The 27,222-nt window shown below is 41.1% G+C and overlaps 1 protein-coding gene across 8 annotated transcripts in view; it reads left to right on the plus strand.

Moving 5' to 3' along the window:
- The window catches only part of LOC103561678 (zinc finger protein 426-like), a 56,860-nt gene that overhangs the window by 4,546 nt on the left and 25,092 nt on the right, over positions 1 to 27,222 (plus strand). For 3 of the 8 annotated variants that reach the window (XR_011541059.1, XR_011541062.1, XR_011541061.1), the window contains exons 3-8: positions 2,486 to 2,568; positions 3,156 to 3,244; positions 4,076 to 4,160; positions 4,777 to 4,903; positions 17,270 to 17,352; positions 18,061 to 19,874. Coding sequence is in view for 3 of the 8 variants with exons in the window: in XM_070623719.1 (XP_070479820.1) it covers positions 4,131 to 4,160; positions 4,777 to 4,903; positions 17,270 to 17,352; positions 18,061 to 19,416 (1,596 nt within the window). In the remaining 5 variants the exon portion in view is untranslated. Of the gene's footprint in view, positions 1 to 2,456; positions 2,569 to 3,155; positions 3,245 to 4,075; positions 4,161 to 4,776; positions 4,904 to 17,269; positions 17,353 to 18,060; positions 23,833 to 25,260; positions 27,151 to 27,222 lie in introns of those variants that run through there. The other 5 variants (XM_070623719.1, XM_070623721.1, XR_547505.2 and 2 more) reach the window with 4 other exon arrangements.

Below are 27,222 nucleotides of genomic sequence, written 5' to 3' on the forward strand. Positions count from 1 at the left end.
GGAAAGTCTCTAAGGAAACCTGAACTTGTAGGGGGGCCTTCTCCCCAAGCTGGTCTTCAGAACTTGTTGGAGAAGATATCGTGGCAGCCCATTGGATGGTGAAGAAGTTTGCCAGGTTGCCAGGACCAGCGATAGTCAGCACTCACTGGGCAGACAGTAAGCAACATCTGGATGCAAAGTCCTCTGAGTGGGGGGTAAATGGGGAGAGGGAATCGGGTGCCACTATCAGTGCAACACCTAGAGCGCTGAGGATCCAGATAAGGAGGCCATGGGGAACAACTGGCTGGTGTGCAGAGAAGCCGAGGCTGGTGGATGAGTGCTTGGAAGACAGGGTTCCTCCCACCATTACATCCTTAGAGTAATTAAATATATTTCTGAAAACTGAGATATATTCTGTGATGAACACTTATTTAGCTATAATCTGGGTACACATGAAGAGTGGTGTGAAGGATCTCTGTTGTCTGTTGATCACCAATCCCTGGGTGCCTTCATTGAGCCAGGCTCTGTGCCACTCTCTACTGGCAGACACTGGCATCCAAAACTGACATAGTGCTACCCATGACATGCTAAAAAACCCTCTCCCGAGCAAGCTGATCCTGATGTCATACAGCAGTGTCAAGAAGCAGTAGTACAGCTACAGAGATCATTATGATAAAAGATTCTGTTTCTCCAAAAATGTAAAAATTTAAATGTGTATCCATTCAGTAATATTGTTGTAAATATATAAGGGTTTGCTTGGCAGAAGTGGGAGGGAAAATAGACAAGTTCACAATTCTAGTGGGAGATTTTAATATGTTTTACTCATATTAAACAAGAGGAAAAATCAATTAGGATATACTTTGGAAATGCTGTGTGAACTGCTAAGGTACATTTACAGAATAGTGTGTCTAGTAACTGATGGAACTAGAAATTACTCCTCTGAGAGCAAGGAGGAAGGAATGGACTGGAAGGGGCTGGAAGTCTTTGTAGGGAGATAACTGTTTTGTATCTTGTTTAGGCTGGTAAATATATGAGTATATGTAACTGTCAAAACTCATCCACTGAATGCTTAAGATATGTGTATTTAATTGTACATTAATTATATCTCGGTTACAAAATAAGAAGAAAAGTAAAAGATTCTATGTAGGTACCACCTGACTAAACAGATTCCTGGGCCTGTTGAGCCCAAGGACCCCCAGTTTGAGACCCCTGCTAGTAAGGACAGTTATACTGTGAGTCTAGACACAAGGTTTTGTGACCATTTGTGTTTCTGGGTTTTAGTCTTCTGAACTGTAGAATAGGGACTGTGGGGTTGTGAGGGTGGTATTGATTTGTAGATAATGAAGTGTGGAACTTCAGTGGTTGCCACCATTTATAGATCAGCATTTGGCCTGTTGGTCTCTGTTTGATTTATTAAAAGTTATTATTTTTTAATAGAGTTCATATTGGTTTATAAGATATAAATTTCAAGCATACATTACTATATTTCGACTTCTGTAGAGTGCATTGTGTTCACCGTCAGAAGTCTTATTGCCATCCACCACAATACACATGTGCCCCCTTAGTCCTTTCACCCTCCCCCCACCCCTTCCCATCTGGCGACCACCAGTCCCTGCTGTGTGTATATTTGTTTATCTTCCACATAACTGAAGTTGTATGGTAATTGTCCGGCTGACTTCCTTCACTTAGCCTAATACACTCAGGGTCCGTACATGTAGTTACAAATGGCAAGGTTTCCTTTTTCTCCCCAAAGCCCCCCGGTACATAGTTGTATATTCTTCGTTGTGGGTCCTTCTAGTTGTGGCATGTGGGACGCTGCCATGTCTGCGCCCAGGATTCGAACCAACGAAACACTGGGCCGCCTGCAGCGGAGTGTGCGAACTTAACCACTTGGCACGGGGCCAGCCCTATTTTTTAATTTTTTGAGGGGTCTCCATACTGATGTCCCTAGTGGCTGCTCCACTTATATTCCCATCAGCAGTGTGCGCGGGTTCATTTCTCTCCACGTCCTCTCCAACACTGTTAGAGCTTGTCTTCTTAGTAATAGCTATTCTGAGGTGCATGAGGTGATACCTCATTGTAGTTTTGCTTTGCATTTCCTTAATAATTAGTGATTTTGAATATTTTTTCATGTGTCTCTTGGCCATCTGTATATCTTCTTTGGAAAAATGTCTCTTCATGTCCTCTGCTCATTTTTTGATTGTCTTGGGTGGTTTGTTTTTTTGTTGTTTAGTTTTATCAGTTCTTTATATATTTTGGATAATACCTCATTATCGGATTTATGATTTGCAAATGCCTTCTCCCAGTTTTAGGTTGTCTTTTTGTTTTGTTATTTTTTTCCTGTATAGAAGGTTTTTAGTTTGATGGAGCCCCATTTGTTTATTTTTTCTTTTGTTCACCTTGCCTGAGGAGACATGATATTGAAAGAGATACTGCTAAGACCAGTGTCAAAGAGTGCTTATGTTTTCTTTTATGAGTTTTATGGTTTCAGGTCTTACCTCCTCAGGTGGGAACTTCTGATCTTGGAAGCTGCAGCCGCTTCGCCTCTGCTTTCCTGGCATCTTGGAAGTTGAGTCAGCCCACCTACAGGTATACAGATGTGTGGGTCTCTTGGGCATTCTGGTGTGCTGTGCAGAGTCCTTTGTTGGTCTTTGGATGTCCTACTGGTTGGAACTTAGAGGAGAGAGCCAAAGGGGACAGCTTACTCTGCCATGATGCTGACATTGCTCGAAAGGTTATTGATTTTTAACAAAAAGAAGTTAACCTTCAAATACAGAATTTTAAAAGACAACTAAAGAAACTTGGGGGCTTTTCAGTACTTTAATGTATTCTAAGTTGTTTTGTAAAAACGTCGATGTAGGCTTTCTAGTTTTTTAGGGTCAGATGTAGAAGTCGTAATGGTTATTTCCCTTTTCTGCCATTTTCTGGTTTAGGAACCAACAGAATGTGTGATCTTTCTGTATGTGTGTTTGTGGGTGGGGGACACCCGTTATTTTCTCACCTGGTTGGCTGTTTTCCCGTATCAGTTATGAGTTGGTATGTCAGTTATTACTTTATTGTCTATATTGTCCAGTAGGAATGTTGGACCTTTAATGCCTAGGACATTTTCTGTGTATGTTACTTCTCTTGACTCAGTGCTTAGTACAGGGACATAACCTCTGCATTATTTTCTGAAGGAATAAACCAACAATAAGAACTTAAAAGGAGGCCCAGAGCTTCAGACTTCTCCAGCATCCACCAAGGGAAGATCAAGAGTGTTGACCCAGTAAGAGATTTCCTTTTCTTCCCTTCATATGCCCAGGAACAATCTTGACCAGTGCTGTCCAGTAGAATGTGTAGATCATGTATGTAGTGAAAGTGGTTAACCATGTAGAGAATATTAAAAAATTGAGATAGTGTACATCATTTTCTAATTCGGAGTGTTCTAAATTGACTGGACACTAAATTCTTATCAGATATATTCGATTTCTGTTTAGATCGTGCAAAATTTAGAGTTGAAAGAGTAGATTCAGATACTCAACTTGTTCCCAGTATTTAAGTGAGCTGTCAGCTCCTAGTGAGACATCTGGTGCAGCTGGTCCTCAGTAACTGACAATTGATGTTACTGATTTTCATAGAGTGTAATGTTTTAGCAGCTTTTAGGTTCTCCCTGCACAGTAGAGTCCTTTGGTCTGGACCTGAGCACTCGTACTGCTGGTTTATCTAAGAGGAGCTTAGGTGGGTCAGAGAATGCTGTGCTCTAAGTCAGCTCCCTGGTACGTATGCCTCAGGTAGAGTGGCTGCATAATCTCATTCATGAAGTTTATTGCCTTGACGAGTGAAGAGTCACATTCCTCAGGGCTCAAGTTTCCCTCCCTGTAAAATGAATCCATTATCCTTTTCCTGATGGGCAGCATGGCTCACAATCCCCTTTTGTGGCTCCAGGTGAGACAAGACTCCTTTGACATTTGATGGCAGTGGTGTATATTTGTATGAGATTTCTTGAGTGTGAAGGGATATTTGGGAATTTGAAGCCAGAATGGAATGACTTCCAGGCAGGTGAATGTGGGAATTGTGGTCATCTCTGCGTCCTCATGCCTTCTTTCTTTTCTCCTAGGTTTCCTTCTAAGGACCATTTCTACCTTCCTGAGGAAAAGACAGAGGCAGAAAGGATGGTAACCGACTGTTTGGCTAGTTCTCAGGTAATTACATGGTGTGTCCTTCTACAAAGTGACATATTGCATCCACCAGATAGACACATTTCCTTCTAGGTAGACCTGTCTCTGGAGTTTCTTAAAGAAATGAAGCCACTGAAGAACTGAGTCCCTGTTGAATTCCCTCCCAAAGAGGAGCCTCTTGGATTGATTCCTGTGAATAATCTCAGTATTTTGATAATTACTTTCTAATATTGTCTCTTAGGATAGCAGTTGCATGTTTTTTATTTTGCTTCCTGTTCTGCTGTGGTACTGAAGATGAAACTGTGCATTTCTCAAAGAATTTATACATTCATCAGCTTTGACAAGTGTCTGCAATTTGCTTGGGACTGTCCCGCAAGAGGGAAATAAGATGAGAAGAGCTTTTAGTCCAGTTGTGGTGAGATAAGCTCATGTGTTAGAGGTTCCATTAAAGCCGTAACTGGAGGATATCAGCCATGAGTGAGTGTAGACAGAGGGAAGAGTACCTAGGACCATTGCACCCTGGGGGAGAGGATGAGAGACTTGAAAACTTCTCTTGCCGTCAGGGTCTGCCATGTTCATTCCCCGGGGAACACTGCTGGAGATGTTACTTTACTGACCCAGCTTGTGTGTGATTGTTTAGGACTTGGTTACCTTTGCTGATGTGGCTGTGAACTTCACCCGAGAGGAGTGGACTTTACTGGACCCAGCCCAGAAAAATCTATACGTAGATGTGATGCTGGAGACCTACAAGAACCTGACCACAGTAGGTAAGGCTGCCATCCTTCCTGTAGCCTCTTACGGGAAAGATATATATGATGTGTTTACTGTGTTCCACTACTGGTGGAGTGAAATCTGCACACAGTGGAAATAGTCACTAGTCTCTGCACTAAATGGGTTTTTATCCAGTGTGGTTTCTGTAAAAATGCAGTTCTAGTGCTAACACCATCCCCATCAGTCTGTTAGAAATGTGCATTCTCTGTCTCCATCTTTGACATAGTGAGTGAAGCTCTTGCATTGGGCCGAGACATCTATGTTTTAACAAAAGCGGTGGACAGGATTCTGATGGACAACAAAGTTTGACAACCACTGGTGTCATGGTTTCTTCTTTTTTTCTTTTTTTGATTTCTTTGTGGCATTTTTTTGGGCGCTTTTTTATTGAGTTCATAATGGTTTACATCATTGTGAAATTTCAGTTGTACATTATTTCTTGTCTGCCACCACATGAGTGCTCCCCTTCACCCCCTGTGCCCACCCACTCCCCTTCCCCTGGTAACCACTGAACGGTTTTCTTTGCCCATGTATTTGTGTATGTTCCACATATGAGTGAAATCATCTGGTGTTTGTCTTTCTTCAGTCTGGCTTATTTCACTAAGCATAATTCCCTCCAGGTCCTTCCATGTTATTGCAAATGGGGTGAATTTGCCCTTTTTTATGGCTGAGTAGTAGTCTGTTGTATATATACATACCACATCTTTATCCAATCATCAGTCGATGGGCACTTGGGTTGCTTCCATGTCTTGGCTATTGTGAATAGTGCTGCAATGAGCATAGGGGTGCATATGTTACTTTGGATTGTTGATTTCAAGTTGTTTGTGTAGATACCCAGTAGTGGGATAGCTGGATCGTATGGTAGTTCTATCTTCTTTTGGAAAATGTCTGTTCATATCCTCTACCCTTCTTTTGATCGGGCTATTTGGTTTTTTATACTTCAGTTGTGTGAGTTCCTTACATATTATGGAGATGAACCCCTTGTCAGATAAGTGATTTGCAAATATTTTCTCCCAATTAATGGGTTGTCTCTTTGTTTTTTGTTTTTTTTTTGAGGAAGATTAGCCCTGAGCTAACATCTGCTGCCAATCCTCCTCTTTTAGCCGAGGAAGACTGGCCCTGAGCTAACATCCGTGCCCATCTTCCTCTACTTTATATGTGGGACGCCTGCCACAGCATGGCTTGCCAAGCGGTGCCATGTCTGCGCCCAGGATCTGAACCGGTGAACCCCAGGCCACCAGAGTGGAATGTGCGAATTTAACTTCTGTGCCACCGGGCCAGCCCCTCTGATTTGATTCTAGTTTCTTTGGTCTTGCAGAAGTTCTTTAGTCTGATGAACTCCTACTTGTTTATTTTTTCTTTTATTTCCCTTGTCTGAGAAGATGTGGTTTTTGAGAAGATCTCAAAGAGTGTACTACCTATATTATCTTCCAAGAGTTTTATAGTTTCAGGATGTATCTTCAAGTCTTTGATCCATTTTGAGTTTACGTTTGTGTATGGCGTGAGATAGTGGTCTACCTTCATTCGTTTGCGTGTGGCTGTCCAGTTTTCCCAACACCATACATTGAAGAGACTATCATTTCTCCATTGTATGTTCTTGGCACGTTTTTCGAAGGTAAGCTGTCCATACGTGTGTGGTTTTATTTCTGGGCTTTCACTTCTGTTCCATCGATCTGTGTGCCTGTTTTTGTACCAGTACCATGCCGTTTTGATCTCTCTGGCTTTGTAGTACATTTTGAAGTTAGGGTTGTGATCCCCCCAGCTTTGTTCTTTTTTCTCAGGATTGCTTTAGCAATTTGGGGTCTTTGTTTGCCCCATATGAATTTTAGGATTCTTTGCTCTATTTCCATGAAGAATGTCATTGGGATTCTGATTGGGATTTCACTGAATCTGTAGATTGCTTTGGGTAGTATGGACATTTTAACTATGTTTATTATTCCAATCCATGAGCAAGGAATCTGTTTCCATCTCTTTAGGTCATTATCAATTTCTTTCAGTAATGTCTTAAGTTTTAATCATAGAAGTCCTTCACGTCCTTGGTTCATTTTATTCCTAGGTACTTTATTGTTTTAGTTGCGATTGCAAATGGAATTGTATTCTTGAGTTCTCTTTCTGTAAGTTCATTATTGGAGTATGGAAAAGCAACTGATTTTTGTAAGTTGATTCTGTACCCTGCAACTTTACTGTAGTTGTTGATTATTTCTATTAGTTTTCCAATGGATTCTTTAGGGTTTTCTATATATAAGATCATGTCGTCTGCAAACAGTGAGAGTTTCACTTCTTCACTCCCTATTTGGATTCCTTTTATTCCTTTGTTTTCCTAATTGCTCTGGCCAAAACCTCCAGTACCATGTTGAATAAGAATGGTGATAGAGGGCATCCTTGTCTTAATTCTGTTCTCAGGGGGATGGTGTTCAGTTTTTGCCCATTGAGTATGATGTTGGCTGTGGGTTTGTCGTATATGGCCTTTATTATGTTGAAGTAATTTCCTTCTATCATTTTATTAAGAGTTTTTATCATAAATGGCTGTTGGATCTTGTCAAATGCTTTCTCTGCATGTATTGAGATGATCCTGTGGTTTTTATTCCTCAGTTTGTTGATATGGTGTATCACGTTGATTGATTTGCAGATGTTGAACCATCCCTGTGTCCCTGGTGTGAATCCCACTTGATCTTGATGTATGATCCTTTTGATGAATTGCTGAATTTGAGTTGCCAAAATTTTGTTGAGGATTTTTGCATCTATGTTCATCAGCGATATTGGCCTGTAGTTCTCCTTTTTTGTGCTATCCTTGTCAGGCTTTGGTGTCAGAGTGTTGTTGGCCTCGTAGAATGTGTTAGGAAGTGTTCCATCCTCCCTAATTTTTCGGAATAGCTTGAGAAGAACAGGAATCAAATCCTCTCTGAAAGTTTGGTAGAATTCCCCAGGGAAGCTGTCTGGTCCTGGGCTTTTATTCTTTGGGATGCTTTTGATTACTGTTTGAATCTCTTTCCTTGTGATTGGTTTATTCGTATTGTCTGTTTTTCTTGATTCAGCTTTGGGAGGTTTTAAGAGTCTAAGAATTTATCCATTTCCTCTAGGTTATCCATTTTGTTGGCATATAGTTCTGCATAGTATTCTCTTATAATCCGTTGTATTTCTGTGGAGTCTGTTATTTCTCCTCTTTCATTTCTGATTTTGTTTATCTGAACTTTCTTTTTCTTTGTAAGTCTGGCTCGGGGTTTGTCAATTTTATTTATCTTCTCAAAGAACCAGCTCTTTGTTTCATTAATCCTTTCTACTGCCTTTGTTGTTTGAATAGCATTGATTTCTGCTGTGATTTTTATTATTTCTCTCCTGCTGACTTTGGGCTTTGTTCTTCTTTTTCTAATTTAGTTACGTGTAATTTGAGATTGTTTATTTGGGGTTTTTCTTGTTTGTTAAGGTGTACTCGTATTGTGATGAATTTCCCTCTTAATAGAACTTTAGCAGTATCCTATATGAGTTGGTATGGTATGTTACCATTTTCATTTGTCTCCAGATATTTTTTTGATTTCTCCTTTAATTACTTCAATGATCCATTGCTTGTTCAATAGCATGTTGTTTCGTCTTTACATCTTTGTCCTTTTCTCAGCTTTTTTCTGGTAATTAATTTCTAGCTTTATAGCATTATGATCAGAAAAGATGCTTGTTATTGTTTGAATTTTCTTACATTTATTGAGGCTTCCCTTGTTTCCCAGCATATGGTCTGTCCTTGAGGATGTTCCGTGCGCACTTGAGAAGAATGTGTATTCTGCTGTTTTTGGATGGAGTGTTCTGTATATGTCTATTAAGTCCAACTGGTGTAGCTTTTCACTTAATTCCAGTGTTTCCTTGTAGACTTTCTGTCTGGATGATCTATCCATTGATGTGAGTCGGGTGGTGAGGTCCCCTAGTATTATTGTGTTATTATTAACATCTTCTTTCAGCCTTGTTAATAGTTGCTTTATTAACTGTGGTGCTTCTGTATTGGGTGCATAGATATTTATAAGCGTTGTTTCTTCTTGATGTAGTGTCCCTTTGATCATTATATATCCCCCCCTTTGTCTCTCCCTATCTGTCTTATCTTGAAGGCTACTTTGTCTGATGTAAGCATTGTGACACCTGCTTTCTTTTGTTGGCCATTAGCTTGGAGTATCGTCTTCCATCCCTTCACTCTGAGCCTGTATTTGTCATTGGAGCTGAGATGTGTTTCCTGGAGACAGCAAATCGTTGGGTCTTGTTCTTTAATCCATCTCTCCACTCTGTGTCTTTTTATTGGACAATTCAATCCATTTATGTTTAGGGTAATTATTGATGTATGAGGGCTTAATGCTGTCATTATATCGCTCGTTTTCTGGTTTGCCTGCATTTCCTTTCTTTCTCGTCATGTGTATTTTGGGCTACCCATTGAATTATGTAGTTTTTTATGATGTGTTTCTTTGTTTTTTCCTTATTTTTTTTTTGTCTCTGTTCTGGTTTTTTTTAGTGGTTACCCTGAGGTTTGTGTTCAGGATCTCGTGTCTAAGATAGTCCGTTTTCTGATGGTCTCTTATTTCCTTAGTCTAAATAGATTCAGTCCCTTTCCTCCTCCTCTCCTAAATTGTTTTTCTCATATCTTATTCCAACTTGTGTTGTGAGTTTGTGGTTAAAGTGACAAGATTGTCCTTGTTTTTGGTGTTTTCCTGCCTAATGCTACAGTTGAATATCTGCTATCCTATTCTGATTGTCTACCTATTTATCTCCTTAGTCTGTTTTGTGACCCCTTTCTCCTTTTTTCTTCTTTTCAGGTATGAGGGCCTTCTTGAGGATTTCTTGTAGTGGGGGGTCTCATGGCTCCAAAGTTCCTTAACTTTTGTTTGTCTGGGAAAGATTTAATTTCTCCCTTGTACCTGAAGGATATTTTTGCTGGATAGAATTCTTGGCTGAAGATTCTTGTGTTTTAAGGTTTTGAATAGGTCGTTCCATTCTCTCCTAGCTTCTAAGGTTTCTGCAGAGAAATCTGCTGAAAGTCTGATAGGGGTTCCTTTGTAGGTTATTTTCTTCTGTCTTGCTGTCCTGAGTATTCTTTCTTTGTCATTCATTTTTGCCAGTTTTACTCCTATATGCCTTACAGTTGGTCTTTTTACAGTGTCAAATCTAGGAGATCTGGAAGCTTCCTCCACACGTATTTCCCTCGATTTGGAAAGATCTCTGCTATTTTTTTTTTTTTTTCCAGGAAGATTAGCCCTGAGCTAACTGCTGCCAATCCTCCTCTTTTTGCTGAGGAAGACTGGCCCTGAGCTAACATCCGTGCCCATTTTCCTCTACTTGGTATGTTGGACGCCTACCACAGCATGGCCTGCCAAGCAGTGCCATGGCCGCACCCGGGATCCAAACTGGCACACCCAATCACTGTGCCACTGGGCCAGCCCTCTGCTGCATGTTTCTGTGTCCTCAGGACTGAGTTATGAGTGCTTGTCATTTTCTCTCTGGTCTGGAGATTTGATGTACTGTCTGATGTTTGTAGAGGAGCTGGGTTGGGCTTTTGACTTTCTGATATTATTTGGTTGCAGTTACCGCCTTTTGCCACTGGGTGGGGGTCAAGAGCCACATATTCTGAGCCCTCTGACTTAACCCCATTTCCCAGGCAATGGAGTGCCTGGGTGGGGTTGGGTGGGGACAGGAGTGCTTTCTCCTGCATGTCCTCATGGTTTTCTCCCTCTGCTCTCTCTATCCGGTTTCCTGTAGTCTTGACTTGATGAGGTCACCCCATGCGTGAAAGCTTTAGGCTGGTTAGAGGCCTTCCCTCTAGGCTGCAAGGGCTGGTGGGAGTCCTGGGTGATCCCGAAAACGTGTGGCCCTTCCCTTGCTCCTTCTCTCTCAGATCCTCCCATGGCTCTGATCACAGTTTTTAGGGGAGGCAGCAAAGTTCTCTCTTACCCCGTTGCAGCCTCTCTCCCCTCTGTCTTGTGGCTGCGTGTCTCTCTGAGCTTTTTGTATTATGTTACAGTGTCTCCTGTTGGAGTGTGTATGCCCGGTTTTGTTGTATGTTGGAGGGGAGAGAGTCCCTAGCAAGGTCACTCTGCCATGATGCTGATGTCACTTCAATAGTGGTTTCTTCATGAGAATGAAGATATCTTCTTGCAATTACTTCATCTGCTATTCAATAAAAGTCTTAATGCTTTGTAGTTTGTTTATCATAAGCATCTGAACATGAGTTTCAGGGGCCAGAGATAGCCAATCTCTTTGATGCACAGAAAGAGGGGATATTTGTGTTATTATCTCTCTTTTTTTTTTTTGCTTGTGGAAGTCTGTGCTCTTAACCTAATTTTTTTTTTTTATTAATGTTATGATAGATTACAACTTTGTGAGATTTCAGTTGTATATTTTTGTTAGTCATTGTTATTATCTCTTTTGAAGTAGTTTTTCTGCATTCATTAGAAGTGTAGGAGCTGATTCATGGAAAGTTTGTCATCCTTGGCAGGGGTTTTTTCTGTTCATACATCTTTTCCTGTGTACAGTGTATCAGTTGTTCAAACTCAATCCAATCTCTTGATTGGAAGAAGAGGCGTTGGGAACAGTGGAGAGAGGAGTCTTCCAAGGTGATTGTGAAGAACTCACCTGGTTAATGAAAATTTCACTGTGTTTGGAATGGCGATGAGGAAGCTTTATCATGTGATCTCTCTCTGAAGGCTGAAGTCATTGATCTCTCATGCTTTAGGGTATCATCAACTTCTCATATGTTCTTACTTTATGTTTTCTTCAAAATTTCCTATGATCTCACAAAATGACTAGTACTGTTTCAGAACTTTCCTACTTTCTTTCCCTGGTAATATTGTCTCTTTTCTCTGTCATGTTATATTTTCGTAGAATCGTTCTAGTCAACTATTAAATTTGTAAATTTTTTTTATTGAGGTCATAATAGTTTATGTGACCCTTTCCTCTTATGCCCACCCTCAAACCCTCTTCTCTGGTAACCACTAATCTGTCCTCTTTGTCCAGGAGTTTATCTTCCACAGATCAGTGAAATGATGTGTTTGTCTTTCTCTGTCTAGCTTATTTCACTTAATACCCTCAAGGTCCATCCATGTTGTTGTGAATGGGGCGATTTTGTCTCTTTTTATGGCTGAGTAGTATTCCAATACATACATACATTCCCCCCCCCGCCCCCCCCCCCGGATCTTCTTTATCCGTTAATCAGTTCATGATCACTTGGGTTGCTTCCACTTCTGGGCTATTGTGAATAATGCTGCAGTGAACATAGGGGTGCATAAGTCTCTTTGGATTGTTAATTTCAAGTTCTTTGCGTAAATACCCAGTAGTGGAATATAGCTGGGTCGTATGTCATTTCCATTCTTAATTTTTTGACAAATTTCCATACTGTTTTCCATAGTGACTATACCAGTTCAGATTCCCAACAGCAGTGTATGTGAGTTCCCTCTTCTCTACATCCTCTCCAACATTTCTTGTTTTTTATCTTGGTGCTTATAGCCATTCTAGTGAGTGTAAGCTGATATCTCCTTGTAGTTTTGATTTGCATTTCCCTAATGATTAGTGACGTTGAACATACTTTCATGTGCCTGTTGGTCATCTGTTTATATTCTTTGGAAAAATATCTGTTCATATCATCTGCCCAGGTTTTGATTTGGTTGTCTTTTTGTTTTTGCGTTGTATGAGTTTTTATATTTTGGAGATTAACCCCTTGTGGATATATGGTTTGCAAATATTTTCTTGCAGTTGGTGGGTTTTCTTTTGTTTTGTTCCTCATTTCCTTTGCCTTGCAGAAGCTGTTTAGTCTGATGTACTCACATTTGTTCATTTATTCTTTTGTTTCCCTTGCCTGAGTGGACACAGTATTTGAAAATGATGTCACAGTGTACTGCATATATTTTCTTCCAGGAGTTTTATGGTTTCATTTCTTAACTTGAAGTCTTTAATTTTGAGTAAATTTTTGTGTATGGAGAAAGATAATGGTCTACTTTCATTCTTTTGCATGTGGCTGTCCAGTTTTCCCAACACCATTTATTGAGGAGACTTTCTTTTGTCCATTGTACATTCTTGGCTCCTTTGTCAAAAATTAGCTGTCCACAGATGTCCAGTTTTTCTTTTCTTTTTTTTTTTTCCTTTTTCTCCCCAGAGCACCCCCCAGTACATAGTTCCATATTTTTAGTTGCATGTCCCTCCAGCTGTGGCACATGGGATGCTACCCCAGCATGGCCTGATGAGCGGCACCATGTCCACACCCAGGATCCGAACTGGTGACACCCTGGGTTGCTGAAGCAGTGTGTGTGAACTTAACCACTTGGGCACGGGGCCGGCCCTGATGTGCAGTTTTATTTCTGCTCTTTCAGTTCTGTTCCATTGATCTGTATATTTGTTTTTGTACCAGTACCATGCTGTTTTGATCTTTGTAGTATATTTTGAAGTCAGGGATTGCGATGCCTCCAGCTTTGCTCTTCTTCTCAGGATTATTTTAGCTATTTGTGGTCTTTTGTTGCCCCATGTGAATTTTAGCATTCTTCTATTTCTCTGAAGAATGTGATTGGGATTGCACTGAATCTGTAGATTGGAGTAATGTGAGCGTTTTAAATATGTTTATTCTTCTAATCCATTTTCATGGAATATCTTTCCATTTCTTTATGTCATCATCAATTTTTTTTTCTGTAATGTCCTACAGTTTTCATTGTGTGTGTCTTTCATCTCCATCGTTAAATTTATTCCTAGATAATTTCTTCTTTTTGTTGTGATTGTAAATGGGATTGTATTCTTGAGCTCTCTTTGTAAATTCATTATTACAGTATAGAAATGCAACTGATTCTTGTAAGGTGATTTTGTACCCTGAAACTTTGCTATGGTTGTTGATTATTTCTAATAGTTTTCTGATGGATTCTTTTGGGTTTTGTATATATAGAATCATGTGTGCAAACAGCAAGAGTTTCACTTCTTCACTCCCTATTTGAATTCCTTTTATTTCTTTTTCTTGCCTAATTGCTTTGGCTAAGATTTTCAATACTGTGTTGAATAAGAATGGTGAGAGTGGGCACCCTTGTCTTGTTCCTGTTCTCCAAGGGGTGGCTTTCAGTTTTTCCAATTGAGGATGATGTTGGCTGTGGGTTTGTCGCATATGGCCTTTATTATGTTGAGGTTCTTTCTTTGCATGCAGATTTTATTGAGAGTTTTTATCAGAAGTGGATGTTGGATCTTGTCAAATGCTTTCTCTGCATCCATTGAGATGATCATATGGTTTTTATTCCTCATTTTCTTAATCTGGTGTATCACAATGTGTGATTTCTGGATGTTGAAGCATTCTTGCATCCCTGGTATGAATCCCAGTTGATATGGTGTATGATCCTTTTAATGTATTGCTGTATTCTGTGTGGCAGTATTTTGCTGAGGAGTTTTGCATCTATGTTCGTCAGCAATATTGGCCTGTAATTTTCCTTCTTTGTGTGGTCCTTGTCTGGTTTTGGGATCAGGGTGCTGTTGATCTCATAGAATGAGTTAGGAAGTCTTCCATCATCTTCAGTTACTTGTAGTAGTTTGAGAAGGATAGGTTTGGTTTTTTTTTTTTAAACATTGGCACCTGAGCTAATATCTGTTGCCCATCTTCTTTTCTTTTTTTTTGTTCTACTTCTCTCCGAAGCCCCCCAGTACATGGTTGTATATTCTAGCTGTAGGTCCTTCTGGTTGTGGTCTGTGGGACACCAACTCAGCATGGCCTATGAGTGGTGCCATGTCTGCACCCAGGATCTGAACCAGTGAACCCTGGTCTGTGAAAGAGGAGCGCGTGAGATTAACCACTCAGCCATGGGGCTGGCCACAGGAGGATTGGTATTAAATCTTTGAACGTTTCCTGAGAAGCCATCTGGCCCTCGACTTTTATTTTATGAGAGCTTTTGATTACTGTTTCAGTCTCGTTACTTGGTGATTTGCCTATTTAGATTCTGTTTCTTCTTGATACAGTTTTTGGAAGTTGTGTGAGTCTAAGGATTCATCAGTTTCTTATAGGTTATCCAGTTTGTTGGCATACAGTTTTTCATAGTATACTTTCCTAATCCTTTGTATCTCTGTGGTATCCAATGCAATCTCTCCTCTTTCATTTCTAATTTTATTTATTTGAGCCTTGTCTTTTTTTCTTTTTGAGTCTGGCTAAGGATTTGTGAATTTTGTTTATCTTCTCCAAGAGCCAGCTCTTTGTTTTGTTGACCTTTTTTAAATCTCTATTTCATTTATTTCTGCTCTCATTTTTATTATTTCCCTGCTTCTGCTGACTTTGGGTTTTGTTTGTTCTTCTTTTTTCTAGTTCTGTTACATGTTGTTTAACATTGCTTATCTCTTCCCCATCTAAGTTGTCACAACTTAGTCCATTTTATGTTGTGAGTTTGTGATTAAAATGAAGTGATTATAGTTATTTTGTATGCTTTCCTTCCCTTCATCTTTAATGTTAAAATTGTTTGGTAACTTGTGATAGCTGCAGTTTTCTGATTTTGTCTATGTGTTTCCTTGCTCAAGGCTTTGTAAACTCTTTATTTTTCTGGTATGGAGGCCTTCTTGATTGTTTTTTGTAGGGGACACGTCTTGTGGTGATGAACTCCCCCAGGTTTGTGTATCTGGGAAAGTTTTTATTACTCCATCATATCTGAATCATAGTTTTGTTGGCTAGAGAATTCTTGGCTGAAAGTTTTTTGTCTTGCAGTATTTTGAATATATCATTCCACTCTCTCCTAGCCTGTAAGTTTTCTGCTGAGAAATGCACTAAAAGCCCCATAGGGATTCCTTGTAGGTTATTTTCTTCTGCCTTGCTTTCCTTAATGTTTTTTCTTTGTCATCGACTTTTGGTAGTTTTGCTAATAGATGCCTTGGAGAAAGTCCTTTTACATTGATGTAATTAGGAGTTCTGTTATTCTCATTTACGTGTAATTCCAACTTCTTCCCCAGGTTTGGGAAGTTCTCAGCTATTATTTCTTCGAACACACTGTCTTGCTCCTTTCTCCTTCTCTTCTCCCTTTGGAATACCAGTAATCCTTATGTTACATTTCCTAATTGAGGCAGATACTTCTCAGGGTATTTCTTCATTTCTTTTTAGCCTCAGTTATCTCCTGTCCTCCAACTGAATCGTTTGTATATTTCTGTCCTCTAAATTACTAATTCTCTGCTCCATTGTATCAGCTCTGTTTTTTTTAAGGATTCCAGATTTCTTTTTATTTCATTCATTGTGTACTTCGTCTCAAACGTTTCTGATTGATTTTTTTTTAATAGTTTCAATGTTTTTTGTCAAGAATTCCCTGTGCTCATTAATCTTTCCCTGAGTTTATTGAAATGTCTTTCTGGATTTTCTTGTAACTCATTGAGTTTGTTTATAACTATTTTGAATTCTTTGTCATTTAGATTGTAAATTTCTGTGTTTTCAGGATTGGTTTCTGGATAGTTGTCATTTTCGTTTTGGTCTGGAGTGCTTTATATTTCTTCATGCTGTTTGATGAGTGGGACTTCGGCCATTGCATAGTGTTAATATCTGCTTGCAGATTCCACCTACCACCACTTAGGGGGGCAGGAGCTGTGTTTTGTAAGCCTGCATCGACCCTTGGCAGTTTGGCCATCTGTTGGCAGCTGTGCTGATGGAGCCCTCTGCATCTGGTTGCTGTTGCTTCACAGATGTGAGTGCTGGGGCTCTGGCCTCAATCCCATACCCTTGTCAACTGACCGAGCTTATGCTCTAGGCAGGATGAGGGGGAAGGGGACACCTTCTTTGCTGCGTGCACTCCTCCTCTGTACTCACTGGCTGCCTGTCTGGGCTGCTCAGCTTGGTGAGGGTGCTCCTCTGGTTGCTTAGCCGCCTTGGTGTGGAACCTTCCTGCACAACTAGGTGTGAGGCAACTCTGAGAAGAAAAGCATTCCTGTGGAGGGCTGCCTTTTTCCTGTCTCCTCTAGAATCGTGTGCAGGCCACTGCATGAGGTCCTGCACCCTAGATTGCTGCCACTGGGCAGGGAGAGGCGATCTGCTCACCTCCTTCCACTGCTGCCCAGGTCATCTAGCACCTCCACCTTCAGATGTCTGGATTTGTGGATCTCTCCGATGTCTGTTGTGTTTTGTGGATGTCCTCTGTTGTTTAATGGATGTCCTTTTTGTTGTATCTTAGGGGCAGATTCTAAGAAAAAAGCTCACTCTGCCATCATGCTGATGTCACCCAACTACTGAATTTTTTACTGTACAGCCTTATCGTTGCTAAGTTTTTTACATAGCCAAACTCCTCAAATCTTTCTTGTGGATTTTCTTTTACTATGTTTAATTTCCTAATAATACAAATGAGTCTTATTGTTTTTAGCTCCTGTAACTTATATTTCTTTCTGCAAACTCCTACATTTGTTATTCTCATTTATTTTAGAATGGGAATTACAATTTAAGACCAAAGACTCAGCAATTCAGCTGGATAGTTTTGGGGGAGAAACATCAAATAGGATAGAAACGGTAAGTACAGTTAAGTTCGAAAGGAGATATTTCTTATTTCCCACATTCAGGAAAGATTGGGGATTTTCATTAGATAGAACATGAGTAAAAGTAATTTGTATTTGACATAAGTGGTATTTGCCTAAGTGAGAGCACTGTCTCTAGAGAGATATTCTGAATACCTAATGAATTTGGGAATATCTTATACCTCACTTGAAACTTATTGCTCCAGAATTCCCAGAAGGAATCATTCCCACTTACATAACTGGACGTGAAGTTTTTAAAACCATTTCATGAAACTGTATGGGAATCTTTTTTTGGTTCTTAATTGTGGAAGAGGAAGATTGTCCCTGAGCTAACATCTGTGCCGGTCTTCCTCTATTTTGTATATGGGATGCCACCATAGGATGGCTTGATGAGTGGTGTGTGGGTCCCAACTCAGGATGCAAACTTGTGAACCATGGGCTCCTGTGGCAGAAAGTGCAAACTTAACCACTATGCCCCCTGTCTGGCCCCCAGGAATTGTTTAATAGTAGAGTAGATGCTATATCATTCTGGCAGAAGGAGTCCATCATTCAAGTTGAAAGAAATGAGCAGGGTAGAAAGTATAAATGTAGTGGAAGTGATTAAAATCGCCATCACCATTATGATGTTTGTAGTTTCAGATGGATAGGATCAGTGAGTTAGTCTGAGAAATCTTTGAATCGTCATTCTTCCATTCATTAACAGGAAATTAACCACAATGGGCCGGAACTCTGTGATTGTGGGCCATGTGGAAAAGTCTTCAGTGAACATTCATGCCTTAAGACGCACAGGAGGATTCAGATTGGAGGGAACACTAATGACGGTAATCAGTATGGACAAAATTTTTTAACTTTGCACAAGAAAACTTCTACTGGAGAGAAACTTTCCATGTTTAATCAGTTGGGAAAAGGCATCAGCCCAACTCCAGATGTTGTGTACCAAAAAACCATGCAAGAGAAAAACTTCGAATGTGGTGACAGTGGGAAGGCCTTTGTTAATCATTCTTATGTTCAGGCCCAAATGAAAACGCAGAATGGAGAAAATCTCTATGAATGGAAGGAATGTGGGAGATCTTTTATTCACTCCACAAGCCTTGGTGTGCATGTACAAAGTAACACTGGTAACAGTCATCACGAATGTAAGGAATGTGGAAAATCTTTTAAGCAGTCCTCATACCTTAATGCTCACGTTCAAATTCACACTGCAATAAAACCCTTTAAACTTAAGGAATGTGGGAAAGCCTTTATTCAGTGTTTTGAACTTACTGAGCCTATAAAAACTGACATTGGAGAGAAGCCTTTTATATGTGACACATCTGGAAAAGCCTTTGATTCTTCCTCAAATCTTTCTAACCATTCTAGAAGTCACACTAGAGAGAAGCGTTTTCAGTGTATTGTTTGTGGGAACAGATTTACCACTTCTTCGTACTTAGTTATTCACACGCGAATTCACACTGGGGAGACACCCTACAAATGTAAGGAATGTGGAAAAGGCTTTAAACGTTCATCGCACCTTAGCGTTCACATGCGAACTCACACTGGAGAGAAACCCTATCAATGTAAAGACTGTGGGAAAACCTTCACTCATTATTCAAGCCTTATTTACCATGGAAAAACTCACACTGACGAGAAGTCTTTTAAATGTGATAAATGTGGAAAAGCCTTTGCTACTTCCTCATGTCTTAATAAACATTTTAGAATTCATAGACTGAAGTCTTTTGAGTGTAATGTGTGTGGGAAAAGATATTCCAGTTCTTCCTACTTTATCGTTCACAAGCGTATTCATACTGATGAGAAACCCTTCAAATGTAGGGAATGTGGAAAAGGCTTTAAACGTTCTTGGCACCTTAATGTTCACATGCGTATCCACAGTGGAGAGAAACTCTATGAATGTAAAGAATGTGGGAAATCCTTCACTTACTGTCTAAGCCTTATTTACCATATAAAAACTCACACTGGAAAGAAGCCTTTTAAGTGTGACAAATGTGGAAAAGTGTTTGGTACTTCCTCATATCTTAACAAACATTTTAGAACTCATACAGGACCCAAGTCTTCTGAGTGAAATATAACTGGGAAAACATGTACCACTTGTTCATACTTTATCATTCACAAGCGTACTCACAATGGAGAGACACTGTATAAATGTAAAGAATATGGGCAAGTCTTTGCTCAATTCTCAGGCCTTACCATATGAAAACTCAGACTGCAGAGAAGCCTTTTCAGTGTGAGAAGTGTGAGAAAGTCTTTGTTCCTTCCTCAAAGCTTGTTAAACATTTAAGATCTCATGCTGGAGAGAAGCCATTTGACTGTAATATATGTAGGAAAAGATTTACCAATTCTTCATACATAGTTATTCACAAGAATATTCATACTGGAGAGAAACCCTGTGAATGTAAGGAATGTGGGAAAGCCCTCGGCAGTCGTCATTCACTTCAAAGACATGACAGGACCACACTGCAGACATGCCCTCCAATGTAAGGAATGAGGGGAAGCTGTCAGAATCTTCTCACAACCCAGCATGTAAGTACTCATAGTGAAGCCATCCTGTTAAGGAACTGGAAAGCCCTCTTTAATTGTTTCCTCAGTGAAATGTGTACTTTTTATATGTGAGAGAGCTTGTAGTAGAGAGAAATCTAACTGATGTAAGATATGTGGGAGAATTGTATTTCTACTGATGTTCACTTGTGATCTCGCCGTGGAGAGAAACTTCATGAGTGTAAGAAATGTTGTAGAGTCACAGTTATTTTCCATTAGATCGTTTCCTATCCTTAATAAACGTGATGTGGTTCAGTAAAAGAAACTGAATATAGGGGATATGGGAAGTGCTACCCTGAGTGTGAATCGTAGGGTCTTTTGAGATGCATAATGTGGTTCATTCTGTAGATCTAGTTAAAGCATTTGTGATTAGGCCCTGAGAATTCTTGTGCGTAGTGTGTCCTTCTTTCTGCTGATAGCTCAGTTTAGTGGCTACACCTTCCAGGTTGCAACCTAGTCAATAGAGAGTCTAGAGGATTCACATTCAATCCCCTTCTAACCACTTGGATTCTCTTGTTGGATTGATATGGTCTTACATTGTGATGACAGTGATTTCTTGATTGTTTGCAGTGCTCACTGAACTCATTTACAGCATGTCACTCTGCCCAAGGTGGTTGGTGAAATACATCTGTAAATTTTGTAAACTTACCTTGTCCCTCTCACAACGGATCTTTCAGATAAAAAGTCAGTGTCAAGCATGTGATGAAAGGTGAAAAAGTGACTTTACACCTACTAATGTTAGACATTCTGATTTCATGAGCTTTGTGGCTGAGCAACAACCTCACCCTCTAGGGAGGACTATTAACCCCTTGCCATACAGGAAGATAGTGAGAATAATGAATGTTCTCTTTTGCCCCTATACCTAGTACCACAGCCTTGGAAAACAATCATATCAGTTGTGTGAGTCAAGCAACAGTTGTCGCTGCTGGTATGACCTGCTACTTTCTTTGTCATTCTGTCTGTGAACTGTGAAAACAGAAAACCTTATGTGAATGTAGCTGGTCCTGAGCTGCTGTGCTTGCTGCCCTCACTGGGACATCCTGAATGTGAACTTTGGGTGTAGACACATTGGCACAACATCATTTCAGCTTCAATGATACAAGTTCACGTAGTTTGGACCCTCAAGCAGCGTTGGGTTATGTCACATATGGCCATCAGGCATGCAACTGCTTGATGCCACTTTCTTGAGGCTTAGGCAAAACACTGTATGATAATCTAAATCAAGGGTAACCATAAATCTTGAAAAATTCTCTGTGCACCTTTGTGTTAACTGTTGTTGTGGAGTATATCATGTTGTCCCTCGCTTTTGGGCATATATGTTGTTATTTAGCCCATCTATTGTCTCTTCAATTATTGGCAACAACACCAAAGGTCAGCAGATCATTCTTAATCTTTTGTGTGTGCTGTGTCATAGATTGGCTTTAGATGACATCGTAATTGCCTGATATAAGACCTCAGGGTCCTACCAGAAATTGTCACAGTTGCTTGAATCTAGCACCTTGTGGGTAGTGTATGAGGTCCCTCCTGCAGATTGGTCTCATTCTGCTGTTTGCACTCCTAGTGACAGCATCCTCAATGAGTGTTGTGTGAGAGGAATGAGGAGATTTGGTGCTGGCTTTGGTTGGTCAGTGGATGACAAAGTGGCATATTTATGTGGGAAGACTCTGAAAGCCAAGATAATGTGAGCCATATACGCTCCAACACAGATGAGCCTTTAAAAACATTCTAAGTGCAAAGAAGCTGTTGATAAAAGATTGTATGGCTTCATTTATATGAAGTGTCTAGAAAATGTGAATCTCAGAGACAGAAAGGAATTTGTATTTGCCTGGATATTCAGAGACAATGGAAATGGGAGTCTGACAGCAAAGACTGCTTTTGAACTGATGAAGTGGTTCTAAAATTGTGATGGGTTAAACCGGTAAGTTTGTGCATATAGTAAACATCATTGAGTTGTATAGATTTAAATGAATGAATTGTATGGTATGTGAATTATATCTCAGTAAAGCTGTTCCAAGAAATAGAAGATTGTTGTACTGCTTACACCATTGGAAATTATGAGCATATTAGATTTAATATCTGAGGCATCTGGAATTGTAGGATGCAGCCAACATTAGCTACCATTATACTTTTGCCACTAGATATTGAAAATATGAAACTTTTATAATCAAAGGGCGTGCTACAGGCATAAGTAAATATGTTACTGTAAAGGAGATTCTAGATATGAATACTGGTATGTATAGGAATTTTGTTGTTTAATAAATACAGAATTACAAAACAGTAGGTCAAGGATAGCTTAACAATAAGCACTAGTACCACAGTTGGCCTTTTGGAGGAAGAAAAATTGGATCCAGTACCCCCACCATATACAAGAATACACTGGATGAAGATTAAAGATTTAAATGTCTGTACAAGTAGTAAATTTAAGAAGCAAATTAGGAAATCTCCAAATACTGTAGGGTTTGAAGAGACGTTTTAAGGCAAGGCAGGAAATCCAGAAACTATTTTACAAAACAGACTTCCTTTGGGCACATAAACATTTAATATTTTGTACAGCAAGAGATGAAAGATTAACGTGGCAAAATAGTTATTACTTCAATAGTTGCATAAAATACATCTGACAGTGTCCATAAGCAATTCTTGATAAAATGCGTTAGTAAATCACGGTTTAAGAAGATCTTTATGAATTCCACTGTGCCCACCCACTGAAATCCACAGCAAAGATAGTTACTTGGGAAACTTTAAAACGCTTCCTAAGTGAACGATTTCTGGTATTGTTGCTGTTTCACAGCGTAGTATGGGAGGCCCTGGACCATATGGTAAAATCATAAAAAAGGAAACAGTTACTTTTAAAAGAAAAAATATTTATAGACAATTTTATATGAAAAGCACAAAGGAAGCAATGATTAGAGTATAGCATGGTGTCGAACAGAAATCAAACGAAATAAGGGGGAATAAAGACAAGGATGGGGTTAGTTGAATGGAGGAAATGGGCTTTCCGGGATTGGCAGGCACGTTACAGGAGAATCACCGTAAGCGCTCTAGGAGGGTGAGGTGAAGCAGGTGGAAAAGCTTTTTTTGATGCACATTCTCGCCTTCAACCACCACCCCCAGTGTAGGCCCCGTCTCGAGCCCTGGTTCTAGCCTCCATCTTGTCTCACGCTGTTTCTGCCTACAGCCCCGCACCGAGCAAACCGTGGTCCAACCCCACCCATGCAGTTGTTCAGTTGAATTTCTCAGTCTGAGGTGGTCTTTCTTGACTGGCAGCCTGAGCCGCAGAGCTCCGCCCCTTCCGTCCCCAGGCAGGAAGCGGAAGTTTGGTCGCTTGTTCATTGGGATTTTTGTCCTGCCTGCTCCTGGTATCTTGGAGACATATCTCTTGGTGGTGGTCCAGCCCAGCCCAACTTTGGGAAGGGCAGTGCGAAGTGGAGGATATGGGGGTTGAAGGAGGAGTGAAAGTGTGTTTGGTCCAGGTCGCCGAGGGCCTACTTAACAGAGTCCTGGCGTGTGACGCTCGCTCCCGCTGGGGCCCCGCGGCACATGTGGGCATTCATTGCTCACCAAGACCTGAGACACACTATATGGGCGCATGCCTGAGGTCTCTTCATCCACCGAGCTTCCCTCTTCAGAAGCCTCCAGAGCAACCTTTGTGACTTGTCTCCAGAAGGAAAGGAACCTACGCCATTGGAATGACGTTGACTCGGCCCCCGCATCCTCTGTCCTTGCGGATCTGGCAATTCTGGCCTATTCTGGGGAGCACTGGGGGAATGTTGGGGGAAGGGGGTCTGTGTTTCCTTTTGTATACAAAAGAATGTTTCATCTGGGAATTTGGTTGTCTTTGCATGTCCTTCCTTTATTTTTGACACATTATGTTCAGGTAGAAAGATACTTTCTTAGATGTGTATGATGTGCATATTTCTGTGAATAAATATAATTGGAGACAAAAGTCTTTTCTACTAAAACGAAACAAGAACACTTTCCTATGTCTGAACTTCCTAGGGTTATCCGTCTCCATAGGGCTTCAGAACAGCGGCCTCTAGGAGAAAAGGATGGAGACTTTATTACACTAGGTCTAGAATAATCGAAACTTGCCATCCACAGAATGTTTGGACTAAGTGCATTTTTTCCACATTCTTTTGAAAAATCTCAAACCTAAGAAAATTTGAACATGCAGTACAATATGCAGTCTGCTGTATACATTTAATATGAGCAATAAAACCCCAAGCACTTTGAGGTCCTTCTCTTTATGGGCAGGTATTTCTGAGACGGTCTCTGCCAGAGGCACTGTCGGCCAACCTGCATGTGAACTTTGACCCCAGATCTCTGGTCTGAGAAGCTCCATTATTTAAAACTAATAATAACCCATTCACTTATTTTGCTGCGGTAAAATATAATGTGAAACTGGCTGTTTTAAGTGTGCCGTTCTGTGGCGTGTGCACTCACATTGTTGTGTGACCATCACCACCATCCAGCTCCAGAACTTTTTCATCTTCCCAAACTGCAACTCCACCCGTTAAACTCCAACTCCCCATTTCCTCATCTTCTCAGTCCCTGGGAATGTCTGTGCTCCCTGCTCTAAGCTCCTCATTTAAGCCGAGCATACTGTATTTGACTTTTTGTGTCTGGCTTATTTCATTCAGCATCGCGTCTTCAAAGTTCATCCATGTTGCAGCATGTGTCAGAATTTCCTGCCTTTTCAAGGTGGAATAACACTCCATTGTACATATGTACCACATTCATGTGTCAGTGGACACTCGGGTTCCCACGTTTTGGCTCTTGTGACTAATGCTGCTCTGAACCTGGCTGTGCAAACGTGTATTCAAGGCCCTGCGTTCAATTCTGTTGGGTGTACACGCACAGAAGTGAATGCTTGATCGTATGGCAATTCTGTGTGTATCTTATTGATTTATTAGTCCTGTCATTTCTTGGCAGGTATTGTATTCCTAGATATATTTGAACATTCACAAAAAACGGTTTTACTTTAAATTGTGGTAAAGAACACTTAAGAGTTACCATTTTAACTATTTTAAGTGTACAGTTCAGTAGTGTTAAGTATATGCACTTTGTTGTGCAACAGATCTCCAGAACTTTCTCAGCTTTCAAAAGTATAACTATGTATCCGATCAACAATCTCCATTCTCCTCTCCTCCAGGCCCTGGTAACCTCCATTCTACTTTTTGTCCCTATGAATCTGGTTAATCTAGGGACCTCACAGAAATTAAATGATGCAGCTTTTTTTTTTTTTTTTTTTTGTTAAAGGGTTTTTTTGAGATGCACCGAAAGTCCCAGGTTTGGGTATTTAAATGTAGTGATAGCAATCATAGCACCAACGCATTTTTAACTCCTTTAATTTTTTACCCCCCTTTGCTCCTAGATTGATACTTAAAAGGGAAGCATCCTCTGGAGGACGCTGCAAGGTGTCAAGCGACCTAGGATATAGTTCCAGTGACCCCTTTATTTAATCTGCTGGGCAAACAAGGCACGTCCTTGTTCGGCCTGTGCCTACCTCCTCATCCATAAAGTGCGAAGAATAAATGTCTTTTCCTCGGTGGGAGGAGGAGGCCTTTCTCAGCACTTTCACAGCAGGAACCCAGCCTGGGACCGCCATCAGCCCTGGCTCCACCCCGCCCCTGGGACTTGTCCCCGCCCCTCCATCGCAGTTCCAGCCGCGGACGCGCGCGGGGTTTTCTGGCTGAGGAGGATCACGGTTCCCTTCCCTCCTTCCTCGGTCGCTCCTCCCCGCCCTGTGTTCTTGGAGCCCCTCCCCTCGCTCCCCCACCTTCCGACCAGAAACGGAAGTGTCGGCACTGTGCTGGCTGCCTTCCCTTGGCTACTCCTTCTCTGTCTGTTCCGGAGGTCCCGGGCTCGGCTGAGCCTCGTGGACCGGGAGGACGGGCGGGGTCAAAGGCCGGCCACCAGTGGTCCGCGTGGACACCAGGCAGCTGCACAGCCGCCGACCATCTTCATGTCTGGCCGGGCTCCGCGCCTCCCTCTGTGGCCTCTGTCCTGGCGGCTCCCCGCCCGGGGCCTCCTCCCGCCGCTGCGTCTGCTCTGTGATCCCGGCCCGCCCTCTGCTCGGGGCCGCGGCCGCTCCCGAAGCGGCAGGGACTGGGGGGGGGGGTGGGGGGTGGCGGGGAGCCCTGGAGCTCTGTCCCGGTGAGGAGGATGGGGAGGTGCGGTCAGGGAGCCTTTTCTTCCGCTGCGCCCCGCTTTGCAGAAAGCCTCGTAAGCAGCCTTTGTTGTCCCGTCTCCAGAGGACAGCGTCTCAGTCCCTCGTGGGCCTGGGCATCCCGGCGGTGTGGGCGAGCTCAGGTGAATATGGGCCGGTTGTGGGCCTCACTTCTTTCTTTGGTTCATCATATTCAGATGGGAAGATAAGAAGCATTCACACGAGTACTGAGGAGGACAGGTATCTGATACCCTTGCATGCGAGAGTGAGGGAATACCCACAAATACGAAACTTCCTACCGCGAAAAGCCGGGGTGCCTGGCTGCACCTGACCCCGCCTGAGCTCCAGAGCCGGGTCAGCCTCCCGGAGCTTCAACATACAGGAGCGTTTGGGGAAAAAGATGTAAGCTGCTTTCTGTTCGTTCCAGCGCTTGGAATTGAATTTACTCTTATTTAGGAAGAGTAATTAGTAAGCAGGGGGCTGAGGCTTGACACTATGGGAATATCCTGTATCCTGACATTTTTGATATTTTCCTGGATGACATATTATATTGAGTGTTGCCAAATGGTGATTTTCTGGTTCATTCATCCTTTAGCTGGCAGTTCCTTCTCTTTTACTTTCTGTTCTACCTTGCATGAGGCTCTTCCATTAATGTATCTTTCCCTGTGGACAGGGCATCCCCTGTTCAAAGCGTGTCTAATCTCATGGTTGGAACAAGAAGAATTGAGGACGGTAGAGACAGGTGTTCTCCACGGTGAAAGTTTGCAAAATAAAACCACAGTCAGTGAGAAGTTCAGTATGGTTGGAAGTAAAATCAGGAAAAATTTTAAGATGCACTCTTTTCTCAGAAGGCTGAGGCCATTGGTCTCTGATGTTGCGGGGTATCTTCAACTTCCCTTACTCTTATTTTAAATTTCCTCACACTTTCCAATGATCACAAATTGTCCTAGGTTTTTTTCTGTTTTAAATTTATCATTTTGATGTTAGTGCATTGTTGAGATCTTTCATATTTATTTCCCTGATATTTTCTCTTTCTGTTCATCACTTTTAATTTTTGTATAATCATTTTCTAATAAAAACTACTTAAAATTTTGACCCCTTGTCCTTATCATTGCTAAATTTTTGATATAACCATAATGTTTAAATCAATCTTTCCTTTTTTTCCTA

Source organism: Equus przewalskii, chromosome 6 (genome assembly GCF_037783145.1).
Source record: "Equus przewalskii isolate Varuska chromosome 6, EquPr2, whole genome shotgun sequence".
Classification (NCBI taxonomy): Eukaryota; Metazoa; Chordata; class Mammalia; order Perissodactyla; family Equidae; genus Equus; species Equus przewalskii.